The sequence below is a fragment of the Podarcis filfolensis genome (genome assembly GCF_964270895.1).
Source record: "Podarcis filfolensis genome assembly, chromosome: 8".
NCBI lineage: Eukaryota > Metazoa > Chordata > Lepidosauria > Squamata > Lacertidae > Podarcis > Podarcis filfolensis.
Genome location: NC_139611.1, coordinates 7570961 through 7593498, shown reverse-complemented (window position 1 = coordinate 7593498; position 22538 = coordinate 7570961). Strand labels below are relative to the sequence as shown.

Below are 22538 nucleotides of genomic sequence, written 5' to 3'. Positions count from 1 at the left end.
GAAGCCAGGAGTGTCTTGCTCTCCCGGCTTCAGCAAAAGGAACCCGAAGCCTCCGGAGCACAGCGGGAACTCGCGCTGCGCTCCGAAGGTTTCAGGGATAGCCGGAGGCTTCGGGTTCCTTTTGCTGACGCCGGGAGAGCAAGACTCTCCCGGCTTCAGCAGAGAGGGAGAGCTGTGCAGCGCCCCTTCAGCCAAGCGGGAGGAGAAATGGAAGGAGCAGAGAGGGGGAGAATTTTTTTTCTTGTTCTCTCCCTCTAAAACAAGGTGCGTCCTATGGTTGGGTGCGTCCTATAGAGCGAAAAATACAGTAAATATTGGGGGGAGGGTATAAATGTCATAATAAACAAATAATTTAGAGGCGGCAAGAGGAAATCTCTGGAGTCATTTGAAACAAAAGGAGACAATTAGATAGTTGGAAGAAGAAAACTGCCTTCAGTTAAAAGGTGCTTGTATGTTTGGGTTCCCCACTGAGCCTCACAGATGCACGAATCCACAGAGGGTTATACGTGAAGCTAGAGGAAGCTAGAGCTACCTGAATGGAGCACTTTGATCTTCTCTTCTGCTTCCCCCAGCCGAGCGGCCAAAGTGATCTGTGCTTCCTGCAGTCCCCTGAAATGAGACAAATGTCAACTGGCCGCTCTTGAGCTAATAAGGCAGTCGAATCCCAGCCCGGAATAAAATTGCCACTTCTCCTGCCAGTCAGCAAGTTTGAACTGGGGTAAGAGACGGGCTGACTGAGGAGGCCCCCGGCCATTGTTTTTATTGCACATTTGTGGTGGCTTGGGCTCTTGATGCTATTGGGGAGGTTATACGCGAAGCCATTTTCAAATTTGTTTTGAGCCTGCAAAAGTTCTGGGGCAGCCAAACTGCTTCCCTTCTGATCCGTGCGCATCAACTTCCTGCTGAAATCCCAAAACTTTTAAAAACATGAATGCTCTGCTTAATTTTTGTCCTGCTTTCATTGTGCTACAGACCCTCTGGACAGCATCGCAGAACAAGCTAAAGGAGAATGAATCGGCCTCTAATGCACTATTAGCTGTGCTACGAATGTGTTGCAGAAAGTAAAACATTAGTCAGGAGAAGTCCTGAAAAAGCAACAAAAATGTGAATGGGGGGATCCTGGACTCTCTGCATCCCAAGTAGTAAAGAGACCTAATTCCTTTAGAAAGAGCAGCTGGGCACTTTTGCAAAAACAGCTCGATGCTGTTTTTAACCACACATTTTGTGTGGATTACAGCCAGAGTGTGTTTTAAATTCCTGCATGAATGGATTTCAGATTTTTCTAATAACTTCTCCCCTCGTTACTGATTCCAGCAAAGAAGAGCATTTGTGTTAAAAATGCATAGGGGGGAAATCTAGTGTTTTACCAATAAATGCAATGGGTTGAGTGGGAGGGGCTGAACAAATCCTCTTGCCAGGTTGCCAAGGGAGGAACTTGGAGAGGCAACCAGCCTCTTTCCCAGTACGTTTCCGAGCACACTTCAAAGTGTTGGTGCTGACCTTTTAAGCCCTAAACGGCCTCGGCCCAGTATACCTGAAGGAGCGTCTCCACTCCCATCGTTCAGCCCGGACACTGAGGTCCAGCACCGAAGGCCTTCTGGCGGTTCCCTCATTGCGAGAAGTGAGGTTACAGCGAACCAGGCAGAGGGCCTTCTCGGTAGTGGCGCCCACCCTGTGGAAGCCCTCCCAGCAGATGTCAAGGCAATAAGCAACTATTTTACTTTTAAAAGACAACTGAAGGTGGCCCTGTTTAGGGAAATTTTTAATGTTTGATGCTGTATTTTTTAAAAAATATTTGGTTGGAAGCCGTCCAGAGTGGCTGGGAAACCCAGCCAGATGGGCGGGGAATAAATAATAAATTCTTATTATATTATTATTATCTGTGGTGGCTCTATGGGAGGGCCCCCCGTTCCACATTCTACAAAAAGCACCACAGAGAGTGGCACAAGACCCCTCCCCTCCTCACAAGCCCCTCTGGTACACACAAGGACTTGCAGGGGGAGGCTGTTTGTGCGTGCAAGGTTATTTTCTCTACAAAAAGGAAAGCTGTAGGATGCCAAGGTTTATGGATCCCTCTCCTCAACTCTCCTCTCCTCCCAAGTCCTGATTCTGAAATGTGTGTTTGATCTCTATCTCTTGGAAGAGGAGAATCAATTTATTTCTTAGAATTTATGCAAGGTTTGATTGTCAAAAACAAACAAACAAACAAACAAAGCAGTTTGCAAAAAGAATAAAGCAATAAATTGGTCAGAAAAAAATGTAATTAAACATTCAAATAATAATTAAAATAAGCGATAAGCTAAAACCAAATTAAAACACATGTCAGCATTCTACGTGTCTGGGGTAAAGGTAAAGATACCCCTCACGACTCTGCGGTCATCTCGCTTTACTGGCCGAGGGAGCTGGCGTTTGTCCACAGACAGTTTTTCCGGGTCATACGGCCAGCATGACTAAGCCGCTTCTGGCGAACCAGAGCAGCACACGGAAACGCCGTTTACCTTCCCGCCGGAGCGGTACCTATTTATCTACTTGTACTTTGAGGTGCTTTCGAACTGCTAGGTTGGCAGGAGCAGGGACCGAGCAACGGGAGCTCACCCTGTCACGGGGATTCGAACCGCTGACCTTCTGATCGGCAAGCCCTAGGCTCTGTGGTTTAACCCACAGCGCCACTTGCATCCCACATATCTGGGGTAGGCTTGCCTAAACAAATATGGCTTTAGCAGGGGCCGAAAAGAGTACAGCCAGGGTACCTGACTGATGTCAATAGAAGGAAGTTCCAAAGTTTGGGTACTGCCAGACTAAAATATTGAGTTCTAACAGACGTGGAACAAGTATTATACGGCACCTGTGGCAGGGCCGGTTCTGCCAACCGAAGTAGTTCAGTGGGCATTTATGGGGTAAAGTGATCTCTCAGGTGAACTCGTCCCAAGCTGTTAAGGGCTTGGGACAATAGCAACACCTTGGCCTTGTATGTATGCTGTTGGGGGTCTCACTCATGTCAGCAATTGTGCTGCAGCGTTCTGCATCAACGACAGCTTCCAGATCAGGGGCAAGGGGAGCCCCACAAAGAGCGCAATGCAGTAATCTTTCTTTCTTCAGATGTCAGCACCCACTCCCTGCCACCAAGAAAACCACAAAAAACTACTCACGTACTTTTGCTTCTCAACTTCATTTCTGTGGAGCGAGTTTTCCTCGAGGAGTGCTTTGCTGTTGATGCTGGCGAGCCTGGGCCCCTCCGAAGCAGCCAGGCCGGCCGGAGCGGTCCCTTCCCGTTGGTCTGGGGATGTAAAAACCAGACCCATTAGCACGATAGGGAAGGGTGGGAAGCGGCAGAGAAGCCTTCAGAGAACATGGTATCAAAGCAATTTGGAGTCCCAGCAGGGGAAACAGGGTTCTGAGAGCAGCCCTGGTTCTTGCCAAAGTGAGTAGCTGCCTGGCTTGGTTGTCTCTGTTAATGGCTTCCTTCAGCCAGGCAAGGCTGATGGGCAGAGTGAGAGAAGACTCTGCTCATGCCAGGCCCAAGTCGGAGCACGTTCTCTCTGGGCTTCCTGCAGCTTTGTGTGCAAATGACGGGGATGGAGTCTCCTTTCCCGCTGCTCGGCAGCACCGGCTATTAACGTTCATAATTTACGGAGGCAAAAAGTCCTCTGGCCTGAGGATGGGGACAGAAGCTTGCATTTAGCCCCCTAACACCCCCTGGGAAGTTTGCTCCCACCTGCCGCAGACTGCCATGCAAGCCACACTAAAAAAAAAACACAAGTTAATTAAAAACAGAATTTGTGCCTCAAGAGCAGCAGAACTCTGCGTTCTCTATGCACAACACGAAAGCACACAACGGGCCACTCGGAAACTCTCCATACTCATGTAAAAAGAGCCTGTAGAACCGTCAGATTGGAAGCCTTCTAAGTGAGACTTCTCAGCTAAGGCTGATGGGAGTTGCAGTTGAAATTGGCAACCAGTGTGGGTCTCTGAGCACAGGTGTTATATGCCCTACTTGTAGGAATAAAGTGTTTAACATTTGGACCATATAAATGTGTGTGGGACTGGTGTGTGTGTGTGTGTGTGTGTGTGTGTGTGTGTGTGTGTAGAAGCAGAACCCTGCATGTCCAAAGTTGATAAAGGCAATAAAAAGAAAAAATTAAAGACACTAGGACACTGGGCACTGAAGGCACCAGACAATCAGCTCCCCACAGCTGTACACTTTCAAGCATATTATAGTGGTACCTTTGGTTGCGAACAGGATCTGTTCCAGAGCCCCGTTCACAACCTGAAAGGAACGCAACCCGCGTCTGCGCACGCTGCAATTCGCCACTTCTGTGCATGCGCATGACGTCATTTTGCGTGTCTGCGCATGTGTGAGCAGCGAAACCCGGAAGTAACCCTTTCCAGTACTTCCGGGTCACTGCGGGATGCAACCTGAAAAGATGTAACCTGAAGCAAACGTAACAAGAGGTATGACTGTAATCGCAAGCATAAGGACTGGAAACTTGACTGTTTCCCCACTACATGATAGCTGGGATTCCAGGGGGCTAAATTCCATGGCTTTCCACTGCATCCCATGTATCTGCATCAGTTGCACAGGCCTTTGCCCTCAATCCATTCTGCCTTTTGGTACAAACGGCTTTGCTGAATCATATGGGGCTTGTTGGACCTGGTACCTTTTGCACAAAGGAGCTCCGAGTTCTTCTTCTGCGGCCTGTTCAGCTCCTTCAAAGGTGGGTTTTCAGGACCAAGGCAGTGCAGCTGCTGGCGGCGGTCTTCAAGGCTCCGCGCCGTCTCGAGGGCTGGTACAGGATCTAGACAAAGAGCAGAAGATGAACAGAGGTAGTACCAGCACCCACGAAGTCAACCCATCGAGGAGGCCACTCTGGCAAGGCAAGATGGCGCCAGTCTTTGAATTTTATTTCCTCATTTCTGGGGCCAGCTCCATGTCTGAAGAGAGCCTTGGAAAAATCCCCAGTCTTGGTGGGACTTAACCTACAGACAACAATGGGAGGCTGTGAGCTTCCATTTTAAATCTCCCACAATCCCCTTGGGCATAGCAGCACCCTGAGGCATCGTGGGCAATTCAAATGATGGCTTGCAGACCCAGGGCAGGCAGCTACACCGGTGGGCTGCTGCAGCCTAGTCAGTGTGGCACAGCTGATGGCACAACGAGTCATTTATACCCTAAGGAGGTCTTTGGGCAAACAATTTAGCAACCATTTAAAAAACCCACAGAGTAACAGCCGCAGAGTACGAAGCAGAAGGTTGTGAGGCAGCGGAGGGGATGATCAGGGCACACTTTAAAACAACAACAGTTTTATCTGCTTACCACTTTCCTTGTGCACTTTAAAATGCCCCGGCAGACTTAATGCAACATTGCCAATCATTCTGCCTTTTTAAATAATAATAATAATATTTTTGGGGTGTGTGTGTTGCCCCCTTGCATTCTGATGAAGCCCAAGCACTTGTCACAGAGACCTCAAGCGTCTCAAAGTGTCCTGGTTCTCATCTCAAGGGCACACATTCTGCAAATCTGCCTCTTTTGCTCATAGCCGCTTCATGTGAATTAAAGCTTAAGTTATGACAGTACCAGAAACAAAGGAGTCAACTCCATTCTGGAACTGGAACGCAAGTGGGGCTCACAGAGCTGAACCCCTCCTCTCTCACTCAAAGATTTCCCGCAAGGAGAAAACAAAAATGTCGTGGAAGAAGGTTTGAGCTACTTTTCAAAGTGTGGGGATATGGGTGGAGGTAGCATTCAAAGCAGAGACATCACTTTGCCAACAAAGGTCCGTATAGTGAAAACCATGGTTTTCCCAGTAGTGATGTATGGAAGTGAGAGCTGGACCATAAAGAAGGCTGATCGCCAAAGAATCGATGCTTTTGAATTATGGTGCTGGAGGAGACTCTTGAGAGTCCCATGGACTGCAAGAAGATCAAACCTCTCCATCCTGAAGGAAATCAGCCCTGAGTGCTCGCTGGAAGGACAGATCCTGAAGCTGAGGCTCCAATACTTTGGCCACCTCATGAGAAGAGAAGACTCCCTGGAAAAGACCCTGGTGTTGGGAAAGATTGAGGGCACAAGGAGAAGGGGACGACAGAGGACGAGATGGTTGGACAGTGTTCTCAAAGCTACAAACATGAGTCTGACCAAACAGCGGAAGGCAGTGGAAGACAGGAGTGCCTGGTGTGCTCTGGTCCATGGGGTCACGAAGAGTCGGACACGACTAAACGACTAAACAACAACAAACATTCAATCATGTTATTCTCCCCCCACTGCCCACAATCAATTTTTCTGCTTTCTATGTTGTTTGATCAAGAGGAGATGTCCCAGAACATGCACCCTCCCTACATTGCAGAGGTGAACCAACTCTCCTCCAGGGGCACTGGTGCAACATTAACAGTAATTTTCCTGAAGAAAAGCCCCAGCGAGTTAGGCTCCAGGGAGTCTTCTGAACACAGCTTGAAAACTACTGCCCTCAGAAATGCCCACCAAGCCGGTTGAAAATGTGCAGGGAGGTTCAGCTGGCCCCACACTTCCCAGGGGAGCGATGGTGCTCAGGCAACCATTCCTCAATGCACGGAAGCACTGTGCGCACTGCTGAATGCGCACGCCCCACGCTCTGGAGAGCAGCCAGCATCCCTGCAGCTGTTCTTTAGCAACACCGAGCTCTGCCACACAGGGGATCCCCGCCGCCTCTCCAGCTACTTCCTTGTATTTAAATCATTGCTCTTAAAAGGGAATCAAGATGCAAAACAGTTCGCGTAACAAGTCATAAACGACCGTAACTCATGCCAATGCAAATGAAGATCAGGCCGAAAGTATGAGGAATAAAAATGCCTTAGCACATGTCTCTGTGTGTATACATTCGTATTCAACCTCAACAGACGTATTAAAAAGGGTGGTTGGAGAGGAGAGAAGGATGCAAGCAAGACTAGAAGCTTGTGGAATTTGCCCAGGTACGCCCAGGTTTCAGCCGGCATTACCCACCACACTTCTAAACATTGTCTCTGCAGCCCATAAAAGGCCAGAAGCTGGGTTTTGAACCCAGAGTGTTGCCAGCTTCCTGAAGGAACTCTAGTGCACCCCTAAGCCCTGAATTTACAGCAGCTGCCTGGGACCAAGCAACACACAATGCCTTGGGGGCAAGCAAAGAAGAAAAGGTAGAAGAACCAACCGCTGGTTCATGCCACCTAACAAAGAACGGCAACCCCAGAAGCCCAGATCTCGCAGTCCTTTCTGCCCATCACCAATATTGCATTGTACAGATGGTACATAACACCAGTGCAGTTAGGGAAAATGTACAAAACTAGTTCAAATATATGTTGGAAGTGTAAGGAAAAGGAGGGGACATTTTATCCTATGTGGTGGGATTGTAAGGTAATTTGGGAAGTGATATACAACGAATTGAAGAAAATGTTCCATTTAACATTTGTTAAAAAACCTGAAGCATTTTTATTAGGGATTGTAGGGAAAGATCTGCCAAAAAAGCTGAAAAACATCTTCATGTATGAGACAACGGCTGCGAGAGTTTTAATAGCACAAGGATGGAAGACTAAAGAAACCCCAACTAAAGAATCGTGGCAAGAAAAATTGATGGACTACGCAGAACTGGCAAAACCGACATACAAGCTACGGGACAAGGATAACTGTGACTTTAAAGATGAATGGGAACCCTTTACAAAGTATCTGAAGACGCAACAAAGCGAACTGGACTCCTTGGCTGGTTTCGAATAAACATTCACAAACTTTTTATTGATAATAATCAGCTAAATAGTTTGAGGATCTATCCAACTGTGTAACATGCAGAAAACAGCATTTTTAGAGAAATCAAAGACTGGAACTGAGGGAAGTCGGGGGGTGGGGGGAGGGAGGGGGAGGGAGGAAAAATGGGGGTGGGGGAAATAAGGATAATATGTTTTGTTTTAATTTTGAATAAAAAAGTTATTAAAAAAAACCAAATATTGCCGGACCTGCGAACAGGAGAGCCGATCTAAGCGACAGTGTCTCTTGCAGCCCAGGCTTAAAGGATTTTCCATCCTGCTCCTGTTTGCCACTGCAGGCCTGCCGGAGTTACTGTCCAACAGCACGTTCCGCCAATAATGTCTGTTTACTCAGGCCATTGCGGGCGCAGACAATGGCGGTTTCTGCAGAGGTAAGCAGGTGCATTCCAAACAGGCTTCCTCCTTTCCGTCAGCAAGCCGCCATCATTAGCCGGCATCTGCTCAGCGGGAGAGCTCCATTATGCCTCCCAGGGCCGATGTAATTATACATTGACATAATTAACCCAGCAAGCCCATTAGGAAGGCCAGCTAAAAAATTCATCTATAATTATTTGTTGTGTGCATGCTAATGAGTCCATCTGCACTGCCATTGTACAACACGAACAAATTAATTTACAAGTCTGGATCTTTTTTAATAAGTTCAAGAAAATGGCTCCCATTGTACTAGACTCATGTTTCTTCCTTCCCCTATTTTTGTTTTCGTTTGAGCGGGGAGGAGGAGGGGGGGGGAACGAGACGAGGAATCAGGATTTCTAGGGTCAAAAATTAGGGAGACTAGGAAGAGATGGGACCAAATGAGTTTTTCTTGCTAATATGGCAGGTGAAGGCAGCAAGAAAACCAGCCCTCAATTATGACAATAAAAACAAGGGCCAGCATAATAGCAGGCAGGAGAAAATCAAAGGCAGCTATTTTGGACTGTTCTTGTGAATGGTGACACGGAGGTGTTGCTTGCCACGGGATCCCTCATTGTCTGAAGGTAAAAATCCAGACAGAAAAGCTCCCGCATCCCAAAAGTCATTGTTTAGACAATTCACACCCGGACACCGACCGCAATATTCTGGATATGTCCTGGAGGCTCTGGATGTATGGCAAACCTACAAGGGGGTGACGTTGAGGGATGATGGCAGAAGAGGCAACCGGTTTTCCTGAAGGGGACCTCCTCCTGACCACTATTTTATGACAGAACATGGATACCCACCCCCTTTGTGTTTGTTTTAACTCCACATCACCGGCTGCTTGAAGTAGGAGAAATGCAAAGGGAAATGGCATTGGGGAACATGGTTGATTTTGCCACAAGTTAAAGGTAAAGGTAAAGGGACCCCTGACCATTAGGACCAGTCGTGGCCGACTCTGGGGTTGTGGCGCTCATCTCGCTTTATTGGCCGAGGGAGCCGGCGTACAGCTTCCGGGTCATGTGGCCAGCATGACTAAGCCGCTTCTGGCGAACCAGAGCAGTGCACGGAAACACTCTTTACCTTCCTGCCGGAGCGGTACCTATTTATCTACTTGCACTTTGACGTGCTTTCGAACTTCTAGGTTGGCAGGAGCAGGGACCGAGCAGCGGGAACTCACCCCATCGCGGGGATTTGAACCGCTGACCTTCTGATCGGCAAGTCCTAGGCTCTGTGGTTTAACCCACAGCGCCACCCACGCCACAAGTTATAGAGGGGGAAAACAGGTTATGGGGATGCCATCTTACAGTGGCAGCATCGTTTATTTATTTTTTATTTAAAGTGGACTTCTGTCCTCACTCAGAGGGCAAACAGTATATTTGCCCTGGGTTTATACAACGCTGTCCAGACGTAAGCCTAGGTGAAATCACTCCAGAGACTGCGTCACTAATAACTAACGATATTCTCTCTCACCCAGAGACACAAAAACATGATGACAAGAAGACATTGCAGGCAAATATATTTTCTCTACCCAGATAAGAACATTTTGCTGCCTGAGATGGAATAGTGAGTACCCGAGGCGACAAACTATTTTGGTACTCGAGGAAGAAAACCCTACAAGCACCTCTCCTTCTCCCTGGCTTTGTCAAAATGCAATAATAATAAATTAAACAACTATTTGGTGTCCTTTCATTGATACCCAACATCTGCCGCCTGAGGCCACCATCTCACTTTGCCTAATGATAGGGCCGGCCCCATTTGTTCCCTTCCACCTTGGGCATCACCTTCAGAAGGCCCAGTTCTGGATGCTGCCACCCTTATCATAATGTTCCAGAGAAGCAATTCGCTCTGTAAAATGACTCCACCTGCCAGCCTGTTTCCGAGTGTAATTCGAAGTGCCGGTTTTGACCTTTTCCAAGCTTGAAGGTACTTGTGGGACTGCCTTCTCCTATACGAATCTATCCATCCTTTCAGCTGTTTTCCCCTTCCTCCATTTGCCACTGCTGTCTGAGGAATGCTTTGCGCCAATGTGTGAGGGAGCTTTCCTTGTGGTATTCAGACCCCATCTGTGGAACTCCCTGCCCTAGGAGGTCACAATATCTTATTATTTATTTGTGTGCTGCCAGAAACTGGAGATATTTCTTTCTTTCCTTTTAAGCAAGCTTTCGATTCTGCTTAATTTGATTTATTGGGTTGTTAGTCTTGGCTTCTTTTCCTGCGATACCGCTATCACGGTCATTGTGTATTTAACAATGGATCATTCTTATTTTTTAGAGCTTGTTCTTATGCTTTTGCAAGACACTTTTATAAGCAACCCCTTTCGGGAGGGAAAGAACGGGGTGTGCATTTTTATGGAAATAAAAAACATTCCTGGCCTTGGAAAGTCTCCACCAGGAATGAGAAATCTTTTTCAGCCCAAGGGCCATATTCCCTCATGAGCAAAGCTTTTGGGGGCCACATTCCAGTGGTGGATAGGGCCAGGCAACGGCTGAGACTCTTATCTGCGTACAGGTGATTATATTTTGGTCAAGGAAATGTGGAGGTTTCTACACACACAGAGACACTCATCCTTTCCCCTGTAGTAACTTGGAACAGGCCCTTTCGTGTGGCTGCCCCTGTTCTGTGGAACAGCACCCCAGTTGAGATATGACAGGCATCTGCACTTCCTGGAAATAGTCGAAGACATTTTTGTTCCAACAGGCTTTCCCAGCCGGATAAAAGGGTTTTGGTAAGGTCCACTTGTAAGGGCTTTTGTCTTGTTTTAAATCTATTTGTTGTTTTTGTGTTTTCAACCGTTTTAAATTATTTTATGTGCAGATCGCCTCGAGTTAGTGGTTTAGAAGGCAGTTAAAAATTAATTGTATTAACAATAAAAATAGAAGCTGATACCCAGTGAAACAATTTACTCCTTGAGAGTTTTTAAAAGCCCAGGCTATCCAAAAAGGAAACCTTCCTTGGCTGTGTAGCAGGTGGATGCAAATTTCACTCCAGCTAGCAAACAACACGAGCTGAAGTTCTGCCTGCCCTATAGTGGCCTCAACTGACAGATGGCCATCCAACCTCTGTTTAAAAACCTCAAATGAAGGAGAGCTCGCCACCTTTCTGAGGGAGTCTGTTCCACCGTCAACAGATCTCTTACCATCTGAAAGTTCTTCCGTCTCACCCTGCAGAAGAGGGTGTCCCCTTCTTAGCGTATCACACTTTTGCAGCTCAGAGAAACTCCAGGAAACTGGAAGGCAATAAATCCCGAGCCAATAAAAGGGGCACCGGCGTCTTTTGCCTGTCTTATGATCCACCTGTAGGAGGCCCAGCTGTGGTGGATCATCAGCGAGAGACGTGGAGCGTAGCTGGGTTTGAAGCAGGGAGGGTGGAATAAAGGACTGGATAACTTTATGGCTGTTAATAACATTTGCAGCTATGCAAGCTAAGATAACGATATGGGCAATTAAACCTCATGCTTCAGGGTGTGAGCTGATGAGAATCCGATGGCGTTCGCGCCATGCCACCTAAGACTTTGTGTGTACGCTCTCCTTTTATTTTGCTGCCAGGGTGCTAGCGAAGGTGGCAGAATAACGGTGCTTAGAGGCCCGGTGAAAAGGATCTCAGGCAGCAGCTGGGACTGGGGAGGTGAGGATGCAAAAACAGCTCTGCAGGATCTGGTCGAAGGTATATAAAGTCCAGCAACTTGCTTCCTGCCGTGGTCAAATCCTACAAGAAGCCCCCAGGCAGGGCTTGAAGGCAATAGTCCTTTCCTGCTGTTTTGCTCTCCAGCAGCTGGTATTCTGTGGTATACTGCCTCTGCACATGCAGGTTCACCAAAGCCTTCATGACTATCACAGCTACTACTGCAATTTATTTGAACAACACTTTGGGGGGCCCTAGCCCCCCTCCAAAAACAAACAAACAAACAAACAAACAAACAAACAAACAAACAAACAATGAGCAGCATAAATATATACAGCAGAGTACAATGAAATGCTATAAACCCATCAGTAAGCAAGACTACACAGGACAGCAAAATCACAACACAGGAGGACCATCAGAACTCTTCTCTAATTAAGAGGACTAAAGGGGGTTCTGCATCCCACATTCTCACGTGTTTAAAGACTAGAAACATGGACAAACCATGAACACCCTCTAGTAGTCTCTGTTCTTGGAGAACCACTGGCAGGTGGAAGAGATAATACAGGGTAGACAAACCTAGACAGCATCTTAAAAAGCAGAGACATCACCTTGCCAACAAAGGTCCGTATAGTTCAAGCTATGGTTTCCCCAGTACTGATGTATGGAAGTGAGAGCTGGACCATAAAGAAGGCTGATCGCTGAAGAATGGATGCTTTTGAATTATGGTGCTGGAGGAGACTCTTGAGAGTCCCATGGACTGCAAGAAGATCAAACCTATCCATTCTGAAGGAAATCAGCCCTGAGTGCTCACTGGAAGGACAGATCGTGAAGCTGAGGCTCCAATGGCCACTTCTCTTGAGAAGAGAAGACTCCCTGGAAAAGACCCTGATGTTGGGAAAGATGGAGGGCACAAGGAGAAGGGGACAACAGAGGACGAGATGGTTGGACTGTGTTCTCGAAGGTACCAGCATGAGTTTGACCAAACTGCGGGAGGCAGTGGAAGACAGGAGTGCCTGGCATGCTCTGGTCCATGAGGTCACGAAGAGTCGGACACGACTAAACGACAACAACAACAACAAGAAGATTAGAACCAATTGACTGTGTTTGTGTAAAGCAATATTATGCTTTACAGATTGAACAGCTCCAGCTCCCATGACCTCTCACCTTTGGCCATGGTGGCTGGGGCTGATGGGACCTGGAGTCCAACAACGTCTCCAGGACACAGTGTTGGCTGTCCCTGGAGTAAGGCAACATCACATGCTCTATAGGCTACTGGATGATGATACTGATCTGAGCGATACAGAGAGAAAATCTCTCTCTCTTTCTCACATGCACAAATATTTGAACTTAGAGTCACGCATCAAAGCCTATTGACCATGGGTTCAGCACTAGCAAAAGAAGTAATTCCAACAAATATTAAAGAATGAATGAATGGACTTTGTTGCCCAAAGATGTGGGGGGCAGCCACTACCCTGGAGGGATATTAAATTCTTAAACACAGGCACACCTAGGCAGGGGCCCTGATGGATACATGAAAGTTTCCAGGCATAGGACCAAAAGGCACAAATGTTCATCAATTTTGCATGTGCAAAACTTGGAATTTAAATATTGCAGAAGGCAATCCAACTAATTCCCCACCCAAGTCACCCCAGATAATTTTAAAATGAATTTGTACTCTGCCCCAGATCACCCGAAATCAGCTCCTGATTAATTCATTTATCCCCCCCCCAGTTCATTTCCCAACAGGTCCTGCTGCAAATCAATTCAATTCCCCTCCAGTTATCCCCCTTCATTACTCTTAAATCATCTCTAGATATAGTCAGCTTCAATGTATTTCTATAATTTATTTCCCCCTACCCAGTAAGTCAGATCACCCCCCACAATTCAATTTCCTCTGAATTCATTACCCACCCTAAAAAATAAAAAAAGAAGATTTGGGGCCCATGGCTCAGACTCCTAGCAATGATCTGGATCAGGCTATATGATGGTGCCCATTGGTGATGCTTAAAGTTTTAATTTAAAAAACAAAAACCCAGAGGATATCCTCTGGTTAGATACTTTATGAGGAGATTAGAGAAATTCATGGAAGGGGAGAAATCTATCAGTAGCTATCAGCCAAGGAAGCTAAATGCAAGTTTCCTTATTCCAAGGTACTGAAGACATGGAGGACAAATTCCAGTAAACCGTGGTTTGGTTGTTGTCACAGTCTTCCTAGCAAACTACAGGGGAGGTTTCCCAGAGGGACCAGGCCAGCTGATGTTGGGAGGCGGGCGCTAGACCAGGTGAGCTTTTGATCTAATCCAGCAAGACGATTCTTAGGTTTGAGCAATGCCCATGACTCTGTCACACTAAGGGAATAAGTGCCTACAGAGGGTGGTGAATACAGCACAAGATATTATTGGCTGTCCCGTGAATCTGCTGGATGGAATAGCGGGAGAACGTTGCCTCAGGAGAGTGAGGAAAATTCTCAGGGATGATTCACACCTTGGCTGGCACTTTCTTGATCTCCTGCCCTTGGGCAGAAGATATAGAAGCATGATTAGTCGCACCAACAGGGTGAAGAACAGCTTCTATACATGGGCTGTTATGCTGCTGAATGAAAAGATAACAACAGGGCAACTGACTTTCGGGTTTGGTTTCTCCCTCCGTGGGAACTTTTCTGGCAAAGCCAGAAAAATATATAACAAAACAGTACTTTAAAGTCATGCTTGCTATGGCCTGAGACCACTAACGGCTAATGTACTTTGACTGCATTCGATGGAACGTTCGCAGGAAGAGACCAAACTCAGTGAAGTCGGTCTTTGAAGCAAGCCTTGCTATCTAGATCACCTATTTGACGTCCGGCCACGAGGAGGTGCTGTTGAACATCACTTGCAACCCCCAATTTATTCTGGAAACAGTTTTTGCATCAACCGGAAAAAAGGTATGGTGTGGGGGGGATGACTTTCCCCTTCTCTGTTCAAGTCAGCCTTTTGGGTAATAAAGTATTGACTCTGTAGGGCTTCCAGGAAAAAAACCACACACACATATATAATGCAGGTGGATGAAGAAGAAAATAAAATGCATTTTGACAATGTCTTGCAAAACAAGGGGATTGCTAGGTGCTTCATAGACTAAGGGTACAAAGCCATGGCAAAAATTTGCATAAAATTGTGTATGCTAATAGATGCAAATTTAGGTCTCTAAGCAAATTAAGACAGTGGCTGGTTGGAGTCTCACTAGATCTGCTACCCTATGAGCATGTTTTCTTTATTTTTTATAAATATACCCACCTAAGAGAGCCTGGAATCCTAAATCCCATTTACCAGGGAGTAAGTCCCATTGAACTGTATAAGGCTTACTATCAAACAGGCACAGTTACGACTGTGCAGTTAGTCAGGTCCATTCATTTCAATGGATCTACCATATTTTTCGCCCTATAGGACGCACCGCCCCATAAGGCGCACCTAGTTTTTTGGGGGGAAATAAAGGGGAAAAAAAATATTTCCCCCCCAGGCACGGGGCTGGGGAGGCCCGAGCTTCTCCTGACCCCAGCCCCCAAACAGGCAGCTCTCTGCAAGCCGTGGGAGCCCAGCGCTGGCTCCCGCTGCTTGCGGAGAGGTCCGCGAAGCCTGGGCACGCTGAGCTCAGCGCGCGCAGGCTTCGGCATGCAGGCAACTCTCCGCAAGCAGCGGGAGCGCTCCCGCTGCTTGCGGAGAGGTCCGCGAAGCCTGGAGAGCGAGAGGGGTCGGTGCCCACCGACCCCTCTCGCTCTCCAGGCTTCAGCGAAAGCCTGCATTCGCTCCATAGGACGCACACACATTTCCCCTTCATTTTTGGAGGGGGAAAAGTGCGTCCTATAGGGCGAAAAATACGGTACTCTGAGCGTAACTAATGTTGGATGCAAGTACCAGAAGGATCACCTCCTTCCACACAGGGTTTTCCTAGGGTAATTCCATCACCCTCAGAAGCTTGGGGTGTTGGCGACCCAGGAGAGGGCCATCTCTATGACAGCCCTTTCCCACAGAGGTGTTTTTCTGCAGTATGCGGCTCTTTCCCTGGCCTTCGACACCCGAGACACATGCTTTCAGGACCCACCATACTCCTGTGACTGTGATTTGTTTTAAACTGTTTCTGATATTTTAAATTGTTGTAGCCTGCTCTGGGACCTGATGCATTGTTTATTTTTAGTTTAGTTTATAAGAAGAGGAGAAGGGGCAGAAGATCCCACGCCCAGCAGAAAGGATTCCCCATCCAGCCTCACCCCCTAACAACACTCCTGTTGCAAAGGAACAGATATGCCCAGAGCCCTGCTGACGTACATTTCAGCCTTGACAAAAACTCATCTCTCCCTCTCTCTCTCACACACACACACATGAATGAAACCTCAAACCATGTTGTTGATTTTAACTAAGCTGCAATTTTTGGAGTGCTCAATATGGCAATTTGTAAGGGTAGAGGTTTCTCGGATGTATTTGACGCCCTAGTGGTTGGGCTCTAAAGCCGCACAGGAACGTTACTGGGCCTAGTAAGCCACTGGGAAACCTCTTCTCTGTTAATCCATCTGAAGCAGGGATAACCCACTCACAGGGATCTGGAATGATGGGAGTTGTAGTTCATCAACATCTGGAGGGCACCATGTTGGTTACCCATGACACACCATTCATGCAGCCAAACTCCCTCCCATGAGAGGTCCGACTGGCTCCGTCCTTGTTATCCCACCACCTATTTCTCACCTTTTCTCTAAACCAAAGTGTCCCAAATGCCACAACCTTTCCTCATTGTAGAGTTGCTCCACCCCCATGGTCATTTTGGTTGCTGGAACTTTTCCAAACTGTGCATTTCATTAAAAGCCCGGCTACCTTTCCCTCAAATGGCCGCATAGCAATGTGACAGGGCATGTCCTTTGCATGCATAGATAGCTCCAGGTTCAGTCCCTTCTCCACACGTGAGAGCTGCTGTCAATCAGAATAGACAACAATGGTGTCCCAATCCATGGGGATACCCACCTGTGCAGACAGGTGTTGGCCCAAGCAAGGAGGACACCAGTAGTTCCAGAATTCTAGGCAGAGAAGAAAGTGAAGGTGGCAAGATCAGCACCTTGGAGAGGGACCTAGCTGTGAGTTTCAGAACAGGGTTAGTGATCCGCTGCTGAGGCAGATCCTACAAGTTGTCCCAGCAGTATCCTGAAGCAACAGGCAGATCTTCAAAGCCTGGGCTAGCTATGCTTGGTGTCTGGTCCCAAACTTTGGAGCTCCCTTCCTAGGGAAGTGAGACTGGCTCCTCCTTGTTGTCCTTCTGCTGGCAGATGAAGACATTCTTATTCCAAGAGGCTTTTAGGAACTGACTGCTTTTAAGGAAAGGGATGGTGCTGTGATATTTGTATTGTAATTATCTGCATGTTTTAATACACAAACACACACACACACTTTAATTATTTGCGTTTAACCGCTTATGAATTGTCCCCCCCCCTATGTTTTTAGCCACTACTATTTTATCTGTAGTGGGACGCGGGTGGTGCTGTGGGTTAAACCACAGAGCCTAGGACTTGCCGATCAGAAGGTCGGCGGTTCAAATCCCCGCAACGGGGTGAGCTCCTGTTGCTCGGTCCCTGCTCCTGCCAACCTAGCAGTTCGAAAGCACGTCAAAGTGCAAGTAGATAAATAGGTACCACTCTGGTGGGAAGGTAAATGGCATTTCCGTGCTCTGTTCTGGTTCGCCAGAAGCGGCTTAGTCATGTTGGCCACATGACCTGGAAGCTGTACGCCGGCTCCCTCGGCCAATAAAGCGAGATGAGCACCGCAATCCCAGAGTCGGTCACGACTGGACCTAATGGTCAGGGGTCCCTTTACCTTTACCTATTTTATCTGTAAGCAGCCTTGAGTCCTTGTTTGGGAAAAAGGTGGGGTATTAGCATCATCATCATCATACCCCATGAATGCTACATGTGATTAGTCATAGTGATGGTGCCTTCCTCTGTAGCAACTGGCTTCTTCAAGCTGTTGGGTGGTCTCCTAAGGGCCTCCCAAATCCCCCAAGAAATCTGTGGACCAACAGTATGTCCCCCTGGGGTTCGGGAGATGAGATATGGGCTCCACATGGGATGAACCAGGGGGTGGATCCATCTCCTCCTGGGGCGCCTCATTGGCGGACTTTGCCTCCAAGGATTCTTTGGGGCCATGACAGCTGGGCTGCATGGGCAAAGACTCTCTGTCTCGGTGTCTTCGGCCAATCTCACTTTTCTGGGGTGCTCAAATCTTCTTTCCTCACGGCTCGCTATTTTGCAAGCCTGCTTTCTGCCCACCTCTGGGGTCTCTTTTCAAAATGAAGAAGTGACGCAGAAATCAACCAGACAATTGCTGGCCTCTTTTTAGAAGGCATAAAAAGGTAAAGGGGACCCCTGACCATTAGGTCCAGTCGTGACCGACTCTGGGATTGCGGTGCTCATCTCGCTTTATTGGCCGAGGGAGCCGGCGTACAGCTTCCGGGTCATGTGGCCAGCATGACTAAGCCGCTTCTGGCGAACCAGAGCAGTGCAAGGAAACGCCGTTTACCTTCCCGCCGGAGCGGTACCTATTTATCTACTTGCACTTTGACGTGCTTTCGAACTGCTAGGTTGGCAGGAGCAGGGACTGAGCAACGGGAGCTCACCCCATCATGGCATAGAAGCTTCCATAACAAATCCTGTATCTCTCCCCTTGCCTCTTGTACATTAACTGTTTCTTTTGAAAGGACTTTGTGGTGTTGCTAATCCTGATCTTAGCAAGACCAACCTGGGCTCTGTTCACCATCTTTCAACGTCCTGCCTCCATCAAGAGACCCTTCACACTGCACGGTCGCCCCACGTTAACAAATGCCTTCACACGCCGCTTGCAATTAATGCAGCCCAATGACATCAGACCCTAAACAGTATCGGGTATTACAATACTGAGCTTTTGGGAGACATTTCCCTCTCCTTTTTAAATGTTGCATTACTCCCAACAACACCCTAAGAGGCATGTTCATAATGAAGAGCAATGCAGAGGAGCAGCCTCTACACTCCACAGGTTCAAATATAACACATGCACATGTGAACTCAACCACAGTAGCCCCAACTAACAAACTTCTGGCAGAGGTTTGTACGTGCAAAAGCAGCCAGATTACAGCACACAGATGAAAGTCCTGCTTCTCCTCTGCCCAACCTGTTTTCTCCTGCAGCTGGGGACAAGGACAGAATATAAGAGCTCCCCGGCTGAAACAAGCTCCTGAGATAACGATAACAACAACAGCAACAATAAAAATAAAAAAATAATAATAAATAAAATTTTATTTATATCCTGCCCTCCCCAGCCGAAGCTGGGCTCAGAGCGGCTAACAACAGTAAAATGATACAACATTCAAAAATCATTTCATTATAAAATCAGTTCAAATCAGATTAATGGCAACCATTGGGCTAGAGTTCTGTGAGGATTGCCAAAGGAGGGGGTCAGGCTGTGCCTTGGCCAAAGGCCTGGTGGAACAGCTCTGTCTTGATGTCAAGATGTCAAGTCCCGCAGGGCCCTAGTCTCTTGTGACAAAGCGTTCCACCAGATTGGAGCCAAAGCCGAAAAAGCCCTGGCTCTGGTTGAGGCCAGCCTAACCTCTCTGTGGCCCGGGACCTCCAAGATGTTTTTGTTTGAAGACCATAAGGTCCTCCGTGGGACATACCAGGAGAGGCGGTCCCGTAGGTACGAGGGTCCTAGGCCATATAATTTCATTACGCAAGGCCCTTGCAAATATATTGCCAGAATCTTGAGGTCTAGAATCTTGAAAGTTGGGATCCCAAGGAAGCTGAATCCTGGCCCCTATTATGTTGCGTGCATCCCACATATTCCTAGCCCTGCCCTTTCTTAACAAGTAACTTTCTCCAACAAGTCTGTGGTTTGTTTGGATCTCCCTGCCCCCATGAAAGCGAAAACACAATGAAGAAATCATCCATCACCACCATGCAAGTCAAAAGGGAGGCTTAAATCAAACCATCCTCGACAACAATGACATTAATTATGCTTTTAACACGATTTTACTGCTTCCCTTCCCTGCCACCCTCCCAGCCCAACGCAGACACACACCCGTCCCTCTCCTCCATGCCACATCTGTCTGAACAATATCAAGAAGATTTATGATTTTTTTCCTTCTTCCCGTAATTACAGACACCCAAGCCCGGGCTCACTTTATCAAAATACTTGCTGAGCAATCAGACTTTCTCGCTGCCTTTCTCCGCTTGAGGTTTGCATTGGCAGAAGCCATTCAAAACACACACACACACACACACACACAACACCAAAGAAACACACCACCCCTCAAAGAAATCTGTCTAAAAAAGTGTTGAACCAGGAACTTGTTTGTTGCTTCTGAAATGTTCTACAAAGAATTTGCTTGTCAACAAATATACATGTATTTATAGGTGGAATACCTGCAGGGAAAGATTCATTCTGGGGGAGAGGAGTATGTAGGGGAAAAGGAGCAAGGGTGCATTGGGAAATTGCAGTGTGTCGCAGGTTGTGTGTGACCCATCGCAGAGCATATAGTCCTTATAGTTTCATGCTCCATGATGAAATTTAATGGCAGGGGAGGGAACAGACATACACCCGCTTTGCCCAAACTCCTAACTGCCTGGAAAATGAATTAACATCCTCGCAAAAGTTCTCTTGCAGGTCTCTGGCAGTTAGGAGCTTGGCAGACTCAACTAAGCAGCACACTGGCAGGTCAGGGTTTGGTTCCGGGGCAAGGAGGTGAGTGGAGGACTGATCTGGCCAGGGACTCTGGTGGGGTCAGAGCCAGAAACAAACTGAAGAGTGTGCCATGTCCTTGCAGCTGACGCTGAGTGCAGAAAAAGTGGTCACCTTGATCAGGAAAGGAGAAAAGGTGGACTGGCCAATTGAGCACCATTCTACTGCCAGCCAATCGTAAGAGGCAATGCTGTCTAGTTCTAAATTTCTATTGGTGACTGAGTGGACCCTGAGCATGGGCACCAGTCGTGGACCATCACAGCGCTGGATTATTTAATAAGCTGACTAAGCATGTGTTCGAAAAGCACGCCAAAAAGTGCAAGTAGATCAATAGGTACCACTCTGGCAGGAAGGTAAGCGGCGTTTCCATGCGCTGCTCTGGTGTCGGTGTTCCGTTGCGCTAGAAATGGCTTAGCCATGCTGGCCACATGACCCGGAAAAACTGTCGGTGGACAAATGCCGGCTCCCTCGGCCTGTAAAGCGAGATGACCGCCGCAACCCCAGAGCGGTTCGTGACTGGACTTAACTGTCAGGGGTCCCTTTACCTTTACCTAAGCATGTGTCTAAGGCACCAGCAAACAACAACAACATATTTATATGCCGTCCATTTGATTGGGTTGTTCCAGCCACTCTGGGCAGCTTCCAACAAATTAACGCAAAGCAGGGGCACTGCCGGAAATGAGAAATTATTGAAAGAATTTGTCATTTGTCATCCCCCCAACCCGCCCCCCCACATCAAAACTATAAATCACGGGAAAAATCAGAACTTTGTGAGACTTACTTACACCCCACTTTCCCTGGCCTCCTTTTATCACTTCCTCCCACCTAAACCAGGGGGGTGTTCTACTAACGTAAATCAAAGCAATGCAAGGGAATCAGATCTTGTCATGTGTGGCACATGATTACCATGCGCAACAATGCAGCGTGCCATGTAAGCTTTGTGCCATTTCGAAAAACAAAATGTTATTTTAGTATTGTTTTTATTTTGAGTTGTATATGGGGGCGGGTGCTTTAATCTTCCCGCTCCTTAGGGCCTCTAAAGGTCCTAATTGGGTGGTACATAAATGTAATAAACTATTATAATAATAAATACAAAAATTAAATAAAGGCACACAAGAATCAGCCCCCCCCCCAAAGTCAAAGGATCACGATAACTACAAAACAAACCAATTCCGAGCACTGCTGACATATCCCGTCTTTGGCATTCTAGTTCCAAAACCCAAACAAGCATTGCCACTTTTTCATCAATAGTATCAGAGCTATTTCTTCTTTGAGCCACTTCTGTTAATTTATTCATAGCTGCAATTTTTAGTATTTGTTCGTTTCTGCAAAAGGTCTTTTTTCTCATTGTTGGATAGCCCCTAATGTTCCTAGGCAGAATATTCATTGGAAGCTCTCGTGAGGAGAGTGATCTGATCAAATCTTAGGACCTCTTTTGTCCTTGCGGATAATATAAGAGCTGCCACACTGGACTGGACACACATGAAGACAACTAAAACAAACAAAGATGGAATGAATTTACAGAGACAGTAAACGGAGCTGCAATATATTTAGGTTGCAATCCTTCAGAGTGACTCCTGCTGAACTCAGTGCCGTTTACCGTATTTTTTGCTCTATAAGACGCACCAGACCACAAGACACACCAAGTTTTTGGAGGAGGAAAACAAGAAAAAAATATTCTGAATCTCAGAAGCCAGAACAGCAAGAGGGATCGCTGCACAGTGAAAGCAGCAATCCCTCTTGCTGTTCTGGCTTCTGGGATAGCTGTGCAGCCTGCATTCGCTCCATAAGACACACACACATTTCCCCTTACTTTTTAGGAGGGGAAAAGTGAGTCTTATAGAGCAAAAAATACGGTACTTCTGAGTGTAGAAGCATATAGGAATCGGATTGCAGTGAAACCATTTACAAGAAGGAATGAAAAATATTTTAATCAACATCGGCAGAGAACCAGAGCTCCACCCTCAGCTTCAAACAATGGAACCTCTGATCAAGCCCCCTCACTGACTTCGGACATTCATTCAG

The 22538-nt window shown here is 47.2% G+C and overlaps 1 protein-coding gene across 1 annotated transcript in view; it reads right to left on the bottom strand.

The window, feature by feature from the left end:
- The window catches only part of CUX2 (cut like homeobox 2), a 252429-nt gene that overhangs the window by 44545 nt on the left and 185346 nt on the right, over nt 1-22538 (bottom strand). Inside the window, exons 5-7 of the mRNA XM_083629255.1 lie at nt 4659-4796; nt 3154-3277; nt 533-609 (exon numbers count right to left, since the gene is read on the bottom strand). Of these exons, the coding sequence (XP_083485381.1) occupies nt 533-609; nt 3154-3277; nt 4659-4796 (339 nt within the window). The remainder of the gene's footprint in view (nt 1-532; nt 610-3153; nt 3278-4658; nt 4797-22538) is intronic.